Consider the following 17798-nt stretch of genomic DNA (forward strand, 5'->3'; position numbering starts at 1 on the left):
GAGTGCGGCACTGCCCATGCTGCGCTGCACCCAGAATATTAAAAACCACAAGCGGGTTGGAGTGTAGGAGCTTGTTAATGCATTTGGTGGCGGGGGGTACCGGCGGGACGTGGAGACTTCCAAATAGAACACTGAAAGCAAAACATTGCCAGTGACTTCTGAAAGTGAAGCTCTTCCCTCATCCGGGCCTGTCTGGGGCTGAAGGAAGGGGGAGGGGTGAGAGGTGTTATTTTAAAAGATCTGGCTTTATTAATACGTTAAGAAAGAGCTCCCTTGGCAGTATGTGTTCTCGCAGCGCCGGCTCTGATCCTATAAAACATTCATGCTTCGAAAGCTGTTACACAGAGCTGCCCCCCAAGCACACCCACCGATAGGCCTCAGCGGGAGGCTTCTGCCCTCAGAGGGCCACTAGGGCCCAAATACATCTTCTGTGAAGAACCTGCTCCAGCCCTCTGACTCCTAGGTTCCGGGTCCACGCCCCTAAGTGCCACGAGCGGGGCGGGGCAGGGGTTCCCTTCACCCATCCGAGTTCCAGGACCCTTCTGGGAACCCATGTCACAGGGTTGGAGTGAAGGGCAAACCACAGCCACCTCTTCAGCGGACCATAACGGGGAGCAAAGCCAGGACTCCCAGGGCTGAGGCCCCAACTCTCTCCCAGAGCTGGAAGGAGGCGGGATCTACTAGCGCCTGGCTCAGTGGCGTCTGAATGGCCCACTCCCGCCACCCCCAAGTCCCGCTCTCCATGTCCCTCTGTAGCTTCTCCAGCTCAGCAAGTTCCCACCTGCAGTAAAGCCCCGGTTGCCGCCGCCAGAAACTGAAGCAGGCTGCGCCCCCGGTGCTTGGTGCCTGGAGACTCAACCAGCGCGCGACCCTGCCTGCCCCACTCCCTGGCCCAGCTGAGCACGGGACCGCCCGCAGCCCATAAGGTCTCAACCACTGAAGTCAGCAACCAAGGCGCCCTGCCTCTCCGCGGACCCCAGCCCATGTAGAGCCTGGCCCTCTGCATTTACAAAACCAAAGTAGCAGCTTGGTTTTAGGAAATGAATCTAACCAACTTTGTAGTAGACTTTAAAAGTCTCCCCTTTCACACACCAAAACCTTCAATTCTAATAATAGTTGAGGTGGAAATTAACAAGGAGTTCTCTTGCACGGATAACATCCATCAAGTAACCAGACACATGGGTTTTGCTAAATTCTTTTATTTTTGTTTAAATTTTCACTTCAATTTTAATTCTTGAAGAACAGCCTCGACAACATATATCGCACTCATTATAAGAAGCAAAGGGTTATATCAAAAATTATTAGTATAGAATCACAGGAAATCTGGTTTGGAACCAGAAAAAAATACAAAACAGATATAGATACATAGACACAGGACAATTTTTTATAATTATTTGGAAAATGTTATTTTCCCCTAATTCTTGTTTCCTTTTTCTTTATGCGCATACGATGTTTAAATTTTACAAAAAATGAAAATAAAGACTAATATTTTACAAAATGAATAACAATGTTCAGTGTGTGTGTGTTTCTACATAGGTTTCAGTCCACTTCCATATGTGTTGTTTCTGTACAGAATATATCCACATCCGTCCACAATAAATCCTGGAAGGTCCATTAGTTTCCTTCTGTTTTACTAAAATTCTCATGGTCCTCTCTTCCGAAATTTTTTTCTTTTTTTCACCAGACAGACACAAGGTTCTTTTTTTTTCTTTTTCTTTTTTCTTTTTTTTTTTTTCCTTGCCAACGTGCTCACAGATCTGATCCTAAAAGAGTCTCTTTTTCCCATGCTTTGTAGCTCGGGTTGTATTTCTGCTGGGTGGGCTGCTCTTGTCTCGGCCCTCCTCCCTCCCGCCCGGCCTGCCTGGCCCGCTGCACCTCCCGGTGTCCCCGCGGCTTTGGAGTCCTTGGCCCAGGTGGGTCCACTGAGTCTCTAGGGGGACGGGGGCAGGTGGGAAGCGCCCAAGGTCTAGGAGCACTGGATGGACATGTAAGGCCAGTTGAAGCTGCTCCCAGACAGTAACATATCGCGGATGAGAGTTTCGATGGGGGTTTTACCTACCAAACGGACGAAGAAGAGCTGCTCGATGACAGAGGAGGACACGGTGCGCAGCGAGGGCAGTCGCAGCAGCAGTTTGCCGAAGCGGCTGGGCTGGTTGGGGTACTGACTCCTCACGTACTCCTCCAGTGCGCACTGCGACTTCTCCTGCAGGCTCTCGATGTGGGCCGCATCCGACAGGCCACAGGCGTCTGCCCGCGCAGCCACAGGAGGGAGAGACAGGGAAAGGTAGCACACGGTTAGGCTGACAAATAGCAAAGGCACAAATAAGTCATTATTTTTCTTTAAGGAGAAAAGGGAAAATAAAAAAGAAGTAAAAGAGAAAAGAAAAATTCACCCTCCCATACCTCTCCATCCCCTTCTTCATTCCCTTCTCCCCAGCCCCCAATACAATACAAATAAAAATAAATCAAACCCCCACCAAGCCTATGGGAGCTGGAGAGACAGGCACACACATGCAGAGGCAGGAACCTCTCTAGTCCCTTTGTTTTTCCTCTTTCACCTTTGGATTAAATAATGTACAATGCTGGAACCATGTTTGCTGTGCTTAACAACCTGTCCTCCGCGTGCAAGGGAGCATCTTTCTGGCCATGCTCATTAACTTTCACCCCTTCTGCCTGTAATTTGGGGGAGTTCAGTACCCCTTAGGAAATATACGGCCTGAAGGGAGTTCTTAAAGGATTCCTGGAGTCCCCTCTCAAACCCAAACAACCCCAACCAGAAACCTCAAGGAGAACCTAGATTGTGTAGTGAACAAACACATGGGAGGGGGTAAGGAATCATGGGCTGGCAGTGCCTGGAATCAGATGAAGCCCATGCTTTAGCAATACATGATTTGAGATCCACTGTCTATGCAAGAAAGGACTCTGCAGCAAATCCTTGGTGAGGATGTACACTTCTATCTATATCTAAGATCAAGTAATTGAAAATTGGTCACATCTCTGTAAGCTGTATAATAATCAGGAAGAATATGACTCAGTTACTCCAGGCTGCAGAAAGGCGACATCTTCAGCGATCAGACACAAAGCTAGGCTACAGGCAGCAGCTGCTGCTGCTTCAGAACCGGGGGGTGGGGGGGACATGGGTGGTGGGGAGTTGAGGGGGGACTTGGGGGAGATAAGCTTTTGGTGGCAGGACCAAGGGAGAAAAAGGCACCTCCACACAATGACAGCACCTCAAAATCTGTGTGCTTAGTTCATGTCAACCAAGGTCTTGGTCCTCTAAAAGTATTTCGGGGCAGCAGATTATACTATATCAACTAACTAGAGGCAAGCACAGGGAGGGGAAGATGGAATAAGAGAAATGGAGTAAAGGCATCCTCTCCTAGTTCAAATACCCACTTGTTTCTTATATTAATAATAAATATTTTAAAATCCGGGAAGATCACAGAGGAGCCCTTAGCCAGTCAGGAGGTTGACTAGAGATCAAAGGCAGAGTTTGCTAATATATAGATCTGGGAAGAAATTCATGCATGGCAATGCCCCCAAAATGACATTGTATAATTGTGAATGGGCAAGTGTGACCCTAAGAAGACACAACAAATGATTCAAAGCGAAACCTGTGTCTGCTGAGTTTCTGAGCTTTATGTCCTTATATTTCAAGAACTGGGACTTACAAAGCATTCTAACACCTTCATCTACAAGGCTATGGCCTCGAGCAAAAATACAAATAAAACTAGTGATAATTCAAGAACTTCTGAAGCAAGTCTCCTTTGACCTCAGACACAGACTAGGTTCCTCTCAGATGTCTAATTACTCCAGCTAGCCAGTTGGGTATATCCACACTGGTCTGATATGGGAAGCCAAATGAGACTTTATGGCTATTAGGGCCAGGGCAGTAAGAGCTCTGTGGGGCTTTGCTGCTTAAGGAAGGGACCCTGAGTTTGGCCCCGCTTGCTAACCTGGCCCCGATGAATGACCCTCACTCAGACCCAGACCCATATTTACATAGAGCTTGCTTTACATGCATTATCTGCCCGTATGCTATGGATCATTCTCAGTCCTAGACAATGCAATGTGAAAAGGACCCCTTGGTACCCCAGCAGATTTCTTCCTTTTTTTTTTTTTTTAAGATCCATATGGCATCCCCTTAGCTCAGTAAAATATCTATCTGACATTTACGATTAGGGCCCTTGGAGTACAAGGTCACTTCCCGACTTCCAAACAGGCCGCTCCAAGAAAGACAAGCCCAGGAAAGGCCTTCCTGGGTCCTGTGCCGGTTGCTTCCATTTCTTCCTTCCTTTGGAGGCGAATGCCTATAGCTGGGCCTGCCTACCAGGTACCAGCCAGCTAGCTCTGTGGCTTCCCTCCTGCAGGAACCTTGGTTCTGGTCTGGCTTCCCAGTCTGGAAACTCATTCAACCCTTTGCAACAAGATTCCCCCAACTGTGGACAGAAGGTATGAGCTCCCAGATCAACTAGGGGGTTGTGGTGACAAAGCTAAGTGACCAGGGGGTGCAATGCAGTATATATTTACGCTCCATGAGTTATACCCCAAACAAGAAAATGAGGCATAATGTACAAAATCCATGTCACACTTTTTATACGGTAGTGTCAGTATGGGAACTCTCGATATTTCTTCTACAGTGTATGGAAAAGAAATTATGTAAATAAATAACCATTACTGCTGAGGCCCTCCTGGCTTAGCCTTTGTAGTACAGAGAATGTATTTCATGTTGTGCATTCAGAAGAGTTTAGTGTTCAGGAAATATAGATGTAATCAGCTGCCATAACTAGAAATCAAAGTTATTATTGTGCTGAAAATGGATTTATTGTATTTATGTTAACTAGATGGTTCCTTTCAGAGAAAGTCTCATTTTTTTGAAGGAATATTTAGGTGTATGAATTAATGAATTTTTAAAAAAGTAAGTTCAGGTCATGACCTAGTCCTTGGATGCAGTCCAGAATATTAAGGATTAAACATACCATCCGGAGGCCAAATGTGAAAACCACCACGGGGGACCCCTGTGCCAGCTTCAAATACTTAGCCAAAGCAAACCACATTGGACAATATGTCTAAAACTGTCTTTTCCATCATTCAAAGTTTGCTTAAAAGTTGGATGACTTTGAGAAGGCTTCCCATGAATTCCCTTCTGGCTAGCAATCAAAACAAGTTTAGTCAAAAGTGGAAATGTGTTGCATGGGGGGGGGGGGGGGGGTGAATTACTACTGACAGCTCTATTTCCATTTTCAGATATTCTACTTGCAATTTTCCAACAAAATAATGTTATTGTTCATTTCTAGGCACTCTTTGCACCTTGAAGACTTGATTCAAGAAACTTCTTTGGAAAACTTTTTAAATGAACACTTTTCACAGGAATGTTTTAGTATGGAAAGTTAAAAGAAAAGCATGAATAATTCCACAATGCTTGCCCGAAGCCTGCACAGTCTTCACCTCTCTCTGGGAAAGGGCATGAGATTAGCAAAGTCAAGGGGGTTCAAAGAACCTTAGGGGGTATAAGGAAAAGAGAGGAGAGACCTTTCCTGAGAAGACGTCTGTCCAGTTCCAAGTCGCATTTCTGCTTCAAGACACCTCGCTGGATGAGATTTTCAAACCCCAGCTTCCCTGACACTGGCTTGCTTCCTGATGAATTTGGCTAAAGAGCCCAGTAGTAGACAGCCAGCCAGGCCCCAGGCCTGCCAGAGCTGAGGCAGCCTGGTTGCTGCTTCCCAGGCTCTTTGTCACTTTTGAAAAACACGTTTCCATCAAGAAGACTTATTAAGATAAAATGCATTCAAACACAGAGGAGACTATTCCATAAATCTTCCATTTGTTTTAAGGTTTGCACTTTATCCTCTTGGAAAGAATAACTCCCTCTCTCACTTGCAGACCTGCATTTGCACTGAAAGTAAAAGGGGGGCAGTCCAAGTCCATGGTTCTGGCCACCCTGCATACAAATGAGATGCTCTTGTCTAAATAAATTATCTGCTGTTCAGATCGATATTAATACTACATTTGCTACATTACAATATTGTGCAAATTTAAGAGTCATTTTAATACAATGTAAATACGATTCTTCACGCATGAAAGCCAAGAAATATTGATAGATTATACCATTGCTTACTGTTCAACAAGGCCTTAGGAAAGGGATTTTGGTATCTCTGTTCAAGAATGGTTTTAATTTGGCCATTGGAAAGCCTGGCTTTAGGACAGATTTATTGGGATGGTTTATTTGTTCTCCGAATGGAGGAATTAAAAACAATACTGCCAATAATGGTGGTAAAACTGCAGCTAACCCTACTCACAGTGGTCAGGGCCCAAGACCCAGTGTAAGCAGCACTACTTCCCACCAGCGTCCTCTCTGGCTTTGTTTCTATTTCTCCCCATTACCTGCTGTCCTGGGTGTTTATATGTTTCCCTCTTGCATGTTATAATAATAAAAAGCCGGCAATGTTCTCAGAGGCTCAGACCAGAGCCCTTCAAAGGAAACGTTAATGCACTTTCCTGGAAGTTAATTTGAACCATCTATCATAAGAGAAATTGTTAACATACATGTTACCACTGCCTACACATAATTTGATATTTTTAAAGTCACTCTGTTAAATTTCCAACCTTCATGTGTTTTGCATAGCTTTGGAATTCATCTCCAGGCGGGGAATCCTCCCATACTTGCGGGTTCTACAGTATTGCCTTTGTTTTTTATCTTTCTTGTTTAGATCGAATCCGTTTTTTACGACCCTCAATAACCTCAGCAACTGCAAACATGAATGGTTTCCGATAAGGGAAAATCAGGCAGCGATAAAGCGGGATTATTTATGATTTATTTGTGCGTATTCTTCTCTTTCCACCTCTCTCTGTGTCTCTCTGTGTCGGGAAACTCATCCAAGGAGCGTGCCACAAAGGGTAAGAAGCCACATTCCCACGTTCTCTTCCTTCCCTCGCCTCCCCCAGAAACGCTGAGCTCTGGCTCACACATAACACGCACCACACACACACACACACACACACACACACACACACACACACACACACACACACACACACACACACACACACGCAGCCAGACGGATCCACAGCACCGCCCCCCGGCCCCCCCCCGCCTCAGACACACACCCGCGGCAGCCGCGGCCCCAGGTAGGGGTCCGCGCGACCAGGCCCGGCCGCCCGCCGGCCGCACCCGCGCCGCCTCGGTTACCGCACCGCCGCGCTCCCAAGATGGCAGCGGCGCGGCTGGCCGGTCCCCGCGCGGGGGTCACAGACCCCGGCCAGGCTCAGTGCACAGCGAGGGCCCGACCCGACACGCACCGGCTGCGCGGGAGGCTCCGAAGGCCAGGCCCGGGCGGCGCTGGGCCTGCGCTCGCCGCCGGCGCGGCCTGCCCTCCCCGCGACCGCAGCCTCACCTGACGTGAACAGCACGATGGCTTTGAGGCAGCTGTACTCGGCCGAGTCGACGTGCAGCGCCTTGAGCTTCTCCACCTGCTCCTGGAAGATGCGGATGTGGTCCATGAAGGCCACGACGCGGTCGGCGGACATGGGCGAGGCGTGCAGGCCGGCGGCGGCCAGCAGCGGCGCCACGTGCAGCGGCATAGAGCACTGGGCCGCGTTGAGCACGAACAGCTCGCTCCAGGTGAGGCGTAGCAGGGACACCTGGTCGGTGATCTGCAGATCCGGGAAGAAGGGGATGTTGCGGGCCCACTCGACGGCGCTGAAGAGCAGGCGCGCCGCCAGCTCGCAGATGTTCTCGATGCCCATAATGTTGTTGGGCTGCATGCACTGGCTGCCGTAGCGCGACGTGGGGTAGGGCTCGGCGCGCAGCAGCAGCGAGATGTAGCCGGACAGGTAGCAGTGGCCGTTGAGGGGGTCCCCGTTGGTGAGTGCGTACTGGCCTGGATTGGGCTGGGTTGGAGGCATTCTTCCTCGCTGAACCGCTGACAAAAAGAAAGAGAGAAAAGAGGCAATGTGCATCCAGGGGGCTTGCGAACATTGCCGCGCCGCAGCGTACCCAACACAATGCAGAAGCTCTTCCCGCAGCCACACGCGCCCCGCGCATCTTCTCCGGCTCGCTCTCACAGTCCACACCGCTAGGAGATCTGGGGTGAGGCCCTCCAGCTCCACAGCTCGATGTGTCCAGCCATCGCCTGAGCCCTTGGCCACCTCAGCCCCGCCGGAGCTAGGCCTGACTACAGGGCCCCCACCCTGGCAAGGTCAAGAAAGTGTCACCCAACCCCTAAGCCACCAAGGGGGAACACACAGATAAATGAAACCCCACTCACCCCTCCAGAATGGGGGGAAAAAAAATCAAGGTTAAAAAAAGGCGAAACCGGAGAAAGGTTGTGGTTCTAGGCAAATGCCTAGCGGCCTCCTCATTTGCAAGCAAGCAGCGTTTTGCTGATAAAATGTTTCCACATTCTCTTAAAATGCTATAGAATAATTCTTAAAATAGACACAAGTTACATATCCTACTAACCACTTACAACTTTTGAGTAGAGAACAAGTATCCTGCGCCCCTCCCTTCTCCTCTCCTCCCCGTCGCCCCATACAAAGTTCTCACTATTAAAAGCAACAGAAAATTGAAAATTTTCAAGAAAAAAAGTTGAACTTACAGTAGCCAAACATTATTGAAAAAAGTAGGAAATATAATTAATGTCTGTCCTGCGCGGTGCCACTGCAACCTGCAGCCAGCTTTTGCCCAGTGAATGCACGAGCTTTCAACTGCAAAAACACTGGATTCATTAACCATCTGAATGCAAAACGTAAGCATGCTTTGAGTTCTTAAAGCTGACCAAAGTTTTTTTTTTTTTTTTTTTTTTTTTTAATGTGTATGTTTTACTTCAACAGTGCCAGCGTTTTAAATTGCCATGTAAACAAAGACAACTTTAGGAAAAGTTAGGGCTACTGAACTCTTCCCCCCAACAAATTAATATAGATATGTTCATGTACATGTAGCTGTCTTATTTCAGGTTTTGCTCTATTTTCTGAAGTTTGCTTTGATTCTAATTTTAATGCAAGTTCCAGTGCAATTTAAGCTCTTGAAACATAATGGCTAGAATACTTTTTTCTAATTATAGTTTTGAACTTGGCAGTTATTTTTCAATTAAGTGAGAGTACAATTCAAAGTTGTTTTTTTTTTTTTTTTTTTTTCTTTCAGATGCCTACAAAATCTCCCTGGAGCTAGAAATGAAGTAGTCATATTTGTCTGCTCCTTAAGATCTGAAGGAATTCAATTTCTTTTCTTGTGGCATATAAAATATAATTTTAAAGTCAATTACAAGAAGGAGTAATCTGCATTCTGCAAAATTGACTGGTTCGCTAATTTGACTATAAGACATCTTTAATGATTGTCAAGAGATAAAGTTTAACTGTAAACGGCTAAATATAGTTATAAGAAAAGTACTGCATCTCTTGCCACATGAACATGAAGCATATCCAAATACAACATCAAAAGTTGTGTTTTTTTAAAAAACAAAGCCATACAACACAGGGATTAAATGATGTGGAAGCTCATGCCAGCTGCAGTCTATGCATTATGGCCAAATCAGAAGGATCGGTAAATGCCGTTGTAAATTGTAATTTGTATGCAGTATTTAAGCAGAGGGTGGAGTTTGATGAAGAAATAAAACGAGTATCATGCTTTAAAAAAAATGACACAACTATGAAAGCACGGTTCAGTCACAAACTTTCCTTTCAAAGTAGAGGGGTGAAAACAAGGCCACAGCTCTGGAGGAGGCGGCCCCAGCTCCGTGAAGAAGAGAGGGAACCAGTGAACGGGCCAGAAGCCCCCCTTCCCCCCTAATTAGACCTACAAGTGCAATAAATCTCACTCCTCTTTTTCCAAGCTAAGCTTCCAAAAGGATGATGGCAGCAATGAATCTATGGTTCAGGGTACTCCAACCCCAACCCTCCCCCATTTTTAATAAAGGGTATGAAGAGGTGGAGGGAAAAGTGTAATGAAAAAAACACAGAAACAGAGTTTTCTGGGGGAAATAAGCACCCCTCCCCAAGTTCATGCCAGCACAGCCCCAAGCAGCCTCACGCACACGCGGGAAAGAGACACACCGAGCACATCCAAGACAGAGGGAAGAAGGGGGATTTTAAGCCACAGCTCACGATCTCAGGGACACAATCCTGAGCAGGCAGCGGGCGGGGTGGGGGAGCTGGGGAGAGGAGCGCAGGCCGGGAGGGGGAGGCAGCGGCAGTGAGCTGGGGAGGGCGGGGGGAGACGCCGGGGGAGGAAGGCAGCGGGGAGAAGGGAAGCTGGGACAGGCCGGGACCACAGGAGCCCCAGCCCCACACAGCAACCACCCGGGCGAGAAAGAAAGAAAGAGCCAGGGAGGCGGGCGAAGCGCGGGGAGAGAAGCAGAGAAGAAATATTCACCTTCCCGCCTCATGCCCACTTTGAGGCACTTCTTGAGGCGGCAGTATTGGCACTGGTTGCGGTGGTGCTGGTCGATGGGACAGTTCCTGTTGGCACGGCATGTGTAAGTTAAGTTCCTGCGGACGCTCCTCTTGAAGAAACTTTTGCAGCCCTCGCAGGTGAATTGGCCGTAGTGCTTGCCGCTCGACTTGTCCCCGCACACCACGCACTCGATGTGCTGCTGGCTCTGGCCCGAACCGGGCGGGCCCTGGCCCTTGTCCCCCGCCGTGCCGGGGGTGGCGGGCGCTCCGGGCTGGCCCGGGGTCTGCGGCGTGTGCGGCGCGCCCGAGCCCGCCTGCTGCTGCTGCTCGCCGGCGCCGCCGCCGCCGCCGCGGGCCGCCTGCGCTGCGGGGTTGGGGCCGCCGGGGTTGCCCCCGGCCACGTCGTCCTGCGGATCTCGCCAGCTGCTAACTACCATTGCCATATCTTTGGGCCCGGGGAGCGCTGGGGGGAGCCGAGCTGCTCGCCGAGGGCCGCGGGGCGCGCCGGCGCGCTGGGAGGGGAAGGGGAAGGGGAAGGGGGGAGGGGGAGGGGGCGGGGGGCCCGCCGGGCGCCCCGGGGTCGCAGGAGCCGAGCCCGAGCCGGGCACCGGCCGCTGCCTCCGCCGCCGCCGCCGCTGCCGCCGCTACTGCCTCGGCCGCCCCGCTGCTGCTGCGCGCCCGCCCGCCCTGCTGGCGTTTTGTTGTGGTTCCTGCTGTTTTCTTTCTCTCTTTTTGCAGCCCCCCCAGGCTCTCAGGCTCCCCCCCCAACACCCCTGCTCCCCTCGCCCGCTCCCCCCGCGCTCCGTTCCTGGGGGGGCCGCGCTCTCCTTCCCCCCTCCCCACCCCCCGGCGAGCAAGCTCCCTTCTCTCGCTTTTTTCTTCTTCCCCAAGTTGCAAAATCAGAAATGGCACAGGCGGCAGCCGGGAGCGGCGCGGGGCGCAGCGCCGGGGGCGGCGGGCATGGGCCACGGCGCGCGCACAGACTCGCCCTCCGCCTCGCCCGCACCCCCGCGCACACACACACTCGCACACACACTCGCTCACCCGCGCCGGGCGCCCGCCCGCCCGCCCGCCGGCCGCTCGGGCTACGCGCAGCGCGCTGGCTGAGCCGACATAGAGGAAGCCGGCGAGGGCGGAGGCGGCGGCGGCGGCGGCGGAGGAGGAGGTCGCGGCTGCAGGCGCCGCTGGAGCTGCCGCCGGAGCTGCTGCGGCGAGCGCCGCTGGAGGAGCCCGGGCCCGGGCCGGAGTCCGAGCAGGAGTCGGGGCCGCAGCCGGAGCGCGAGCGGAGGCCGGGGCCGCCCGCGCCGCCGCCGCTGCTGTCCCGGCGGGAGCCCTCGCCGGGCTCGGGAGTGCAGGGAGCGCGGTGAGCCGAGCAGGGCGCTGGGCGAGGCTGCCGGCGGCGATCAGGGCGCGCGGGTGTCGGGGGGCCAGGTCCAGGGCCGGACGCAGCCAGCCATTCAGGAAGGCAGCGCTGGAGAGCGGGAGGCAGCCGGCGAGGAAGATCACACACTTTGCTCTTTTTGTTGTGCCGGTGGCGCCGGGCTCTAGCTGCCTTCTTCTTTCGGGAGGTGACGGAAGGGGGAAAAAAATACGGGATAATTCACGCCGGCGACGAATTCACAGCGAAATAGAAAAAATAAAAATCAGAAGAAAATAATTGCCAAAAAAAGGAAAAAGGAAAAGCGAGAGAGACATCCAAAGTAGGTCGAATAAATAATCCTCTTCTTTTCCTCTTTCTTGCTCCTTCTTCTGCTTCTTCTGCTATAACACACAGAGCTAGTTAAAAAAACCCTGGAGATCGCCCAAAAATGTTCTTTTTTTAGTATTTTAAATAAGTGCTCTTCAGCCGGGAACCAACACCCTCCCTCCAAAAAAAATCATATATGTATAAAATAACGATAAGAAGAATACGAAGGGGGTGCCTCCTCCTCCTCCTCCTCCTCCTTTTTTTTTCTTTAAGTTTAGCCCTCTCTCTTCTGCAGGAATGGAGTAAAAGAGACGAGGAGGGAGAAAAAGGAGAGAAAGAAGGAGAAGAAGGGGAAAACAACTAGTAGAATATGTAAGAAAAGAGAAAGGAGAGAGAAGAGAGGTTCAGAGAAGAGAGGAGAGAGAAGAGAGGAGGGAGAGAGAGGGGGGAGAAAGAGAGGAGAGAGAGAGAGAGACAGAGAGAGAGAGAGAGGAGAAGAGAGAGAGAGAGACCCAAAAATTGAATGCGTTTAAACGGGAGGACTCGCAGAGCAATGTTTCCGAAAGGGGGATCTGCGCGAATGTCTGTATATAGTGAACTTTGACACTACTATTGAAACTGACACGTTTCTATGGAGATCGCTGCCTTATATGGAGCTCGTGTCAAGGAGCCAAGAGAAGGGCTGCTGGCAACTGATAATCAAAGGCGACTGACTGGTCAGAGCCCTGAATCGGGGGGAGAGAAAATGGGAGGCTAAGGTTAGCCAAGCCTCCTGCACGCCATTGGTTGGAGAGCCCCTCCCCCCTCCTCTTCTGCTTTCTTTCTTTTTTTCCCCCCTCCCTCTTAGCTACCTACAGACTGGGATGGTGTGGGGAGGAGGAGAGAAAGTGAGGGAGGGGGGTGTGTTTCTGACAAGCGCAATTTACATTGAGATCGCCCTGCGCTGCTATTTACTCTGAGACCTGATTAGTATGGGTCGTCTATGGTCACACACACACACACACACACACACACACACTTACGCATACACCCCAGAGGGGGAAGGGATGACGAGGGGGGGAGAATGCCTAGCGATGGGCAAAAGGAGAATTAGAAGGAAATTATTTTGATTTCTTCTGAAAAGTTTTTAAAATTAGATTTTATGAGCGTGAAGAGAGTGTCATTTAAAATGTTTAGAAAAAATTTTAACGGGAATGAAACCCCCACCATTTTAATGATTCGTGAAATATACTGGATTTGGATTGTTTTCTTCTCTCACATATAAGCACAATCCAAGTCTGGATTCTGCTCATTTTATATCCTTGTTATAAACAAGGTAGGATCTCCCTATTTTTTGATCCAAAGTATACCTGGGTTTAAAAGGTTTAATGACGACAAAGCACACTCCTGGAATTTGCGGCTATTGCCACAAATTCGATCGGAATCAAGGGTTCCTATTTATCCCAAAGACGATTTTAAAAATAAACTTTCCAATCAATCCAGTTTTTCCTTCTTCTTCTTCTTCTTTTTTTTTTTAAATCACCTGGCTGTTCCAAACTCCAACAATGCTTCAATAATTATTAATAAAACAGTAGTAAGTCCCCATATTGTTGCGGGGTGGGGGGAGATTAGTGTGGCCAAATCAGTCCCGGGAAAAGAGCAAACAAACGAGAAGATGGAGAGGGGGGGAGGCGGAGAGGGAGAGAGAAAAGGGGGAGGGGGAGGGAGAGAGAGGAGACGAAAGGAGAGAGAGAGAGAGCGCGAGACATTGAGAGAGGAGAGAGAGGAGAGAGGGGAGAGAGGAGAGAGAGAATGAGAGGGGACGGGGGGGAGAGAGAGAGAGAGAGAGAGAGAGAGAGAGAGAGAGAGAGAGAGAGAGAGAGAGAGAGAGAGAGAGAGAGAGAGAGAGAGAGAGAGAGGAGAGAGAGGAGAGAGAGAGGAAGAGAGACCGAGACCCCGATTCCCGAAGGTGATTGGTCGCGGGAGGAGGGGCAGGCGGGAGGAGCGGGTCCCGCGGCGGGGCTTGCAAGAATCGCTGGCTCCGGCTGCCACCTAGCGGACGGGAGCCGCTCCCGGGCGGCACACAGCCGAGTCCCTCCTCCCCTCCCCGCAGGCAGCCTGTGCCTTTTCTCCAAACGAAGACAGCACTTTGAAAATTCTTTCAATGGATTTTTTTTTCCTTGAAAGATCGTACTGGGGGAAAATGATACTTCTATTAGTTACATATTCTCCAATCGCATACTCGCACCCCCCTCGTTTTGAGATCGCTCCCCTAGGCAGGCTCAGGCGGGCGCGGAGCCGTGCGGAGTGACAAAGCCGCCGCTGCCGCCGCCGGGGGTGGGAGCAGCGCTCGCCCGCCCGCCCCTCGATTCGCGAGGGCGTAAAAGTTTGTCTCAGCTCGAGCATTCCTAGCGCCAACATGCCCTCAGGTAAAGGTGGAAGTAAATGGCCACGCTGTATTGACAGAGGTAGGGTTTGTTTTTTAATACTCGTTCTCACTTTAAGTCTCACCAGGGAGGGGTTTGGGAAGCACTGCGTGTTTGGGGGACGTTTTGCGCTTCCCGGTCTCTCCAGCCTACAAGTCGGGAGTCGGCGACCGCTTAGTGACGAGCGATGATTTTAAAGAGCAGAATAAAAGGCTTTCCCGTGTCTGCCCCACAGCCCCTCCAGCTCGAATAATGGAGAACTGTCAATGCACTCCGCGAGCGGTGGCCCATTGTACGCAGCTGATGGCGAGGAGGCGACTGGGGGTGGCAGGGGCTCCTTGCCCTCGCCCTTATGCCCAAATAAACGCGCAAACGCGCTTCCATCTTCTGGTCAGTTAAAAGGTGAAACGAACACGATTAAAGTAGACCAAAAGCAAAGAAAGAAAAGAAAATCTTTCTACGTACAGATTCTAAATCGTACTCCCCATACAGTCAGAGGCAGGCAGTCGAGGGCAGAGGCAGCAGGCGGAGAGAGGGAGATAGGGTGAGGGAAGGAGAACGCGGAGAGAGACGGAGGGAGTGGGAGACAAGCAACAGCGAGCGCCAGGGCACCGCAGGCACACTGGATGCCAGGTCCGCCGGCCCAGCCGCGCTCGGACCCTGGACCGTGCGTCGTGGGCACCAGAAACGAGACTCGGCCAAATCCTGCCTCACCAGGCAAGTAACGCAATGGTTATCGTTTCTCTTGAACTTGGGGTTGGTAACGGGCAGGGCCGGAAGGCAGTCTTGGCTCGCACGGCCTCCGCAGGCCGAGAGCAGAGTCTAGGCAGCCAGGGCGGGACGAGGAGAACTTTCCGCGGAGCCTGCTCGGGAGTTGCCCTCGCTCGGCCTCTGCCTCGCCGTGGCGCGAAGGCGAGGATCGCGGCCGCCGCGCCTCCTTGGAGGGGAGGATCGTGCCAGGCGAGCAGCAATCCACATTCAAAACAAGCTGCCCCCACCCCCACCCGCTATTCCCTCTCTATCCCACGGCGGGAAACTGATGCCTGGGCTGGGGACGGGGACCCGCCCGTTTAACACCGGCCGGGCTGTTCCTACTGGTGCCGAGCGCGACCCGCGGTGGAGCCGGCTGCGGAGTCCGGCCCGGCTGGCCCTTGTGCCCGCGCCTTGCCTGGTTGCGACCAGAACCTGGCGAGCTTGCCTGCAGCCGTCCACCTGCGGGCGCCGTTTGTAACGCCATCCCCTAATGTAACGCGATCGATGGCTGCCTGCCTGTGGGCGATAGTGTCAGCGGATTAAAAGGGACATCAAGCTGCTCTCCCGAGCAGACAACCTGCGGCGGCGGCGAGAGAGCACCGGGATTCGCAGCCTAGCAGCAGAACCAGACTCCCTGCGCTGCTACCAGCCGACTGGGGGCGGGGAGGGGGTCGCCTCCCAGGGGTGGGGACAGAGCGGGTGTGTTGAAAGGAAGAGGCTCAATTAAAACCAACAAGAGCGCTTTCCTCAGTGCCGGGCAGGGGCGTGCGTTTGCGTCAGAGTGCGCGCGGGGGGCGGGGGCAGCAGACGCTAGGGACCGCACCAGGAGGCTGGGGGGGCTCGGGAGCGAGGCGGTCTTGCCTAGCTGTGCTGGCCCGGGGTCAGGCCCTGTAGGCGAGGGCCAAGGCGAGACAAGATGACAGCTGAACCTGCCCGGGAGCAGCGGCGCCCACCCATCCTTACTGTGGGCTCTCAGTGCCCCCACCGAGCTTTCAAACTTGAAAGAGGCCCCTGGGACCCGGCGTGACCCTGGGGGTGGGGAGAAGTTGGACCGGCGAGGCCTCAGGCGAAGCCGCAGGCTCCTCCGGAAGGAAGGGGGAGGGTGCAGTCCCCTGTCCTAGTCCCAGGGGTGGGAGTGGGAAGCTGTTGGTGGTGATGCCCGGAGCAGCGGAAGCCCGCGGCTTTTCGGAGGAGGGGAGAGCCTCGCACTCCTACGGGGCATCCGTGCCAACTTTCTGTCACAAGAGGGGGCGGGGAGAAACCAAGTCTTTTCGAGGAGGGCGCTGTCCCCCTCTGGAACTCGTCCGGCCTGAGCGGCACTTAGAGCTGTTTCTCTTCGGAAGCCTGTGCTCCCCTGCCGCGGTGGCACACCCACAGGGCGCCCCACTTGCGCTCATAGCCCTGCCTCCAGCAAAAATGTCTTCCCCAGAGGCACTGAGAGGTCAGCTCAGTTCCTGGGAAGCCCTTTCTTTCTATCTTCAAGGTTCTCGTTTGATACTGGTCCCACTTGGCACACTTGTCCTGGGCCTAATGCGACCCACACTCAACCAGGAAATAATGATATCTTTTGTTGTGGGGTAGGATACCTAACAGAAAACTGATCACAGTTTTCGAGAGTACTTAGATCCCCCAATTGGGAAATCCTACATACTTGTCCAGGCACGCTCAGCTGCAGGAGCAGAAAACGCAGTTTCAGTGCTCACTTTTATTTCACCCACCCACTCTTCTTCAGATCTTCCTCCTTTCTAGGCCCGGCCCTTCACCTCGGAACCTTAAACTGAGTCTGGACGTGGTTCTTGGACTCAGACCGCTGTGGCTTTTGCCTCAGCATCCTACTTGAGGCCTCCAGCCAGGCCCACCGGGGCTCAGCCCTCTCCAGGCTCTCTCTCTCGGTTTGGCGGGTCTGGGAACTCTAAGGGCCTCGCCGGGGCCTGGGCTCCCGGGAGCCTCCCTTCCTTCCTCTGCCTTCCTGTTCCCCACAGACCTGTTCAGTGCACACTAGATCTTTAGTGTAGTTCCCCCAAAAGGCAATGAGAAGGTACCGCTCTGCTTGGGGAAAGGAATTAGGCTGTAAGCCTATAGTACCCTTTGCGGGCTGCTAGCATCAAGCTCAGCGTTAATCACGTTTTAAAAGACATACCAGACAAAGGTTGATCTCTCCCAGCTCGCCACCCAGTAAATTGTTGTGATCTGGTGAGAGAGGAAGAGAAGCACAGATCGGTTTGGCTGCACATTCAGGGATGACTTGCGTTCCAGACCCCAGAGTCCGGATCTAAGCGGACTGTCTAGCCTGTGAAGGTACTCCCTCCCTCCATATCTTTCTTACCACGAGGCTGAACCGTTTTCACTAATTCTATAGGTTTTTTTGATATTGATATCTTGGTCTCCCGAAAGTCATTCATTTTGGCTTTTTGGTAAGTCACACTGAACAAAAGTGACCTTGTAAAAACATTTTCCAAATCTAGTTCAAGAGCCATGGGACCCTACAAATGATCAGGTATGTGTAGGAAATTCTCTTTTTTACCTCTTCCCTACCTCAAAATCGTTAAAAATGGTATTATTCT

The 17798-nt window shown here is 52.0% G+C and overlaps 2 protein-coding genes across 5 annotated transcripts in view; one reads left to right on the forward strand and one right to left on the reverse strand.

Moving 5' to 3' along the window:
* Window positions 1-1183: 1183 nt before the first annotated feature.
* NR2F1 (nuclear receptor subfamily 2 group F member 1) lies at window positions 1184-13618 on the reverse strand. Of its 4 annotated transcripts, XM_050794308.1 has the most exons (4): window positions 10370-11434; window positions 8598-8706; window positions 7395-7922; window positions 1184-2247 (listed from the first exon to the last, which is right to left on the reverse strand). In XM_050794308.1, the coding sequence occupies exons 1-4, from the start codon at window positions 10830-10832 to the stop codon at window positions 2052-2054; spliced, it is 1296 nt and encodes a 431-aa protein (XP_050650265.1). In that variant the 5' UTR covers window positions 10833-11434; the 3' UTR covers window positions 1184-2051. The 4 variants fall into 4 exon arrangements, with proteins under 4 accessions (XP_050650265.1, XP_050650266.1, XP_050650268.1 ...); XM_050794309.1 differs by lacking the exon at window positions 8598-8706 and having other exon boundaries at window positions 10370-13618; XM_050794311.1 differs by lacking the exon at window positions 10370-11434.
* A 1479-nt stretch (window positions 13619-15097) lies between these two features.
* Window positions 15098-17798, forward strand: part of LOC126956147 (uncharacterized) — a 204194-nt gene continuing 201493 nt past the window's right edge. Inside the window, exon 1 of the mRNA XM_050792992.1 lies at window positions 15098-15202. The gene's annotated coding sequence lies outside the window, so the exon portion shown is untranslated. The remainder of the gene's footprint in view (window positions 15203-17798) is intronic.

Source organism: Macaca thibetana, chromosome 6 (genome assembly GCF_024542745.1).
Source record: "Macaca thibetana thibetana isolate TM-01 chromosome 6, ASM2454274v1, whole genome shotgun sequence".
NCBI classification, from domain to species: Eukaryota; Metazoa; Chordata; class Mammalia; order Primates; family Cercopithecidae; genus Macaca; species Macaca thibetana.

Coding starts and splice junctions, on each gene's coding strand:
- NR2F1 (XM_050794308.1), bottom strand. CDS start 10,832: ATGGCAATGGTAGTTAGCAGCTGGCGAGATCCGCAGGACGACGTGGCC. Junction 8,707..10,369: donor AGTGGGCATGAGGCGGGAAG/GTGAATATTTCT, acceptor GTGTTTTTGCAG/TTGAAAGCTCGTGCATTCAC. Junction 7,923..8,597: donor TTCAATAATGTTTGGCTACT/GTAAGTTCAACT, acceptor TCTTTTTGTCAG/CGGTTCAGCGAGGAAGAATG.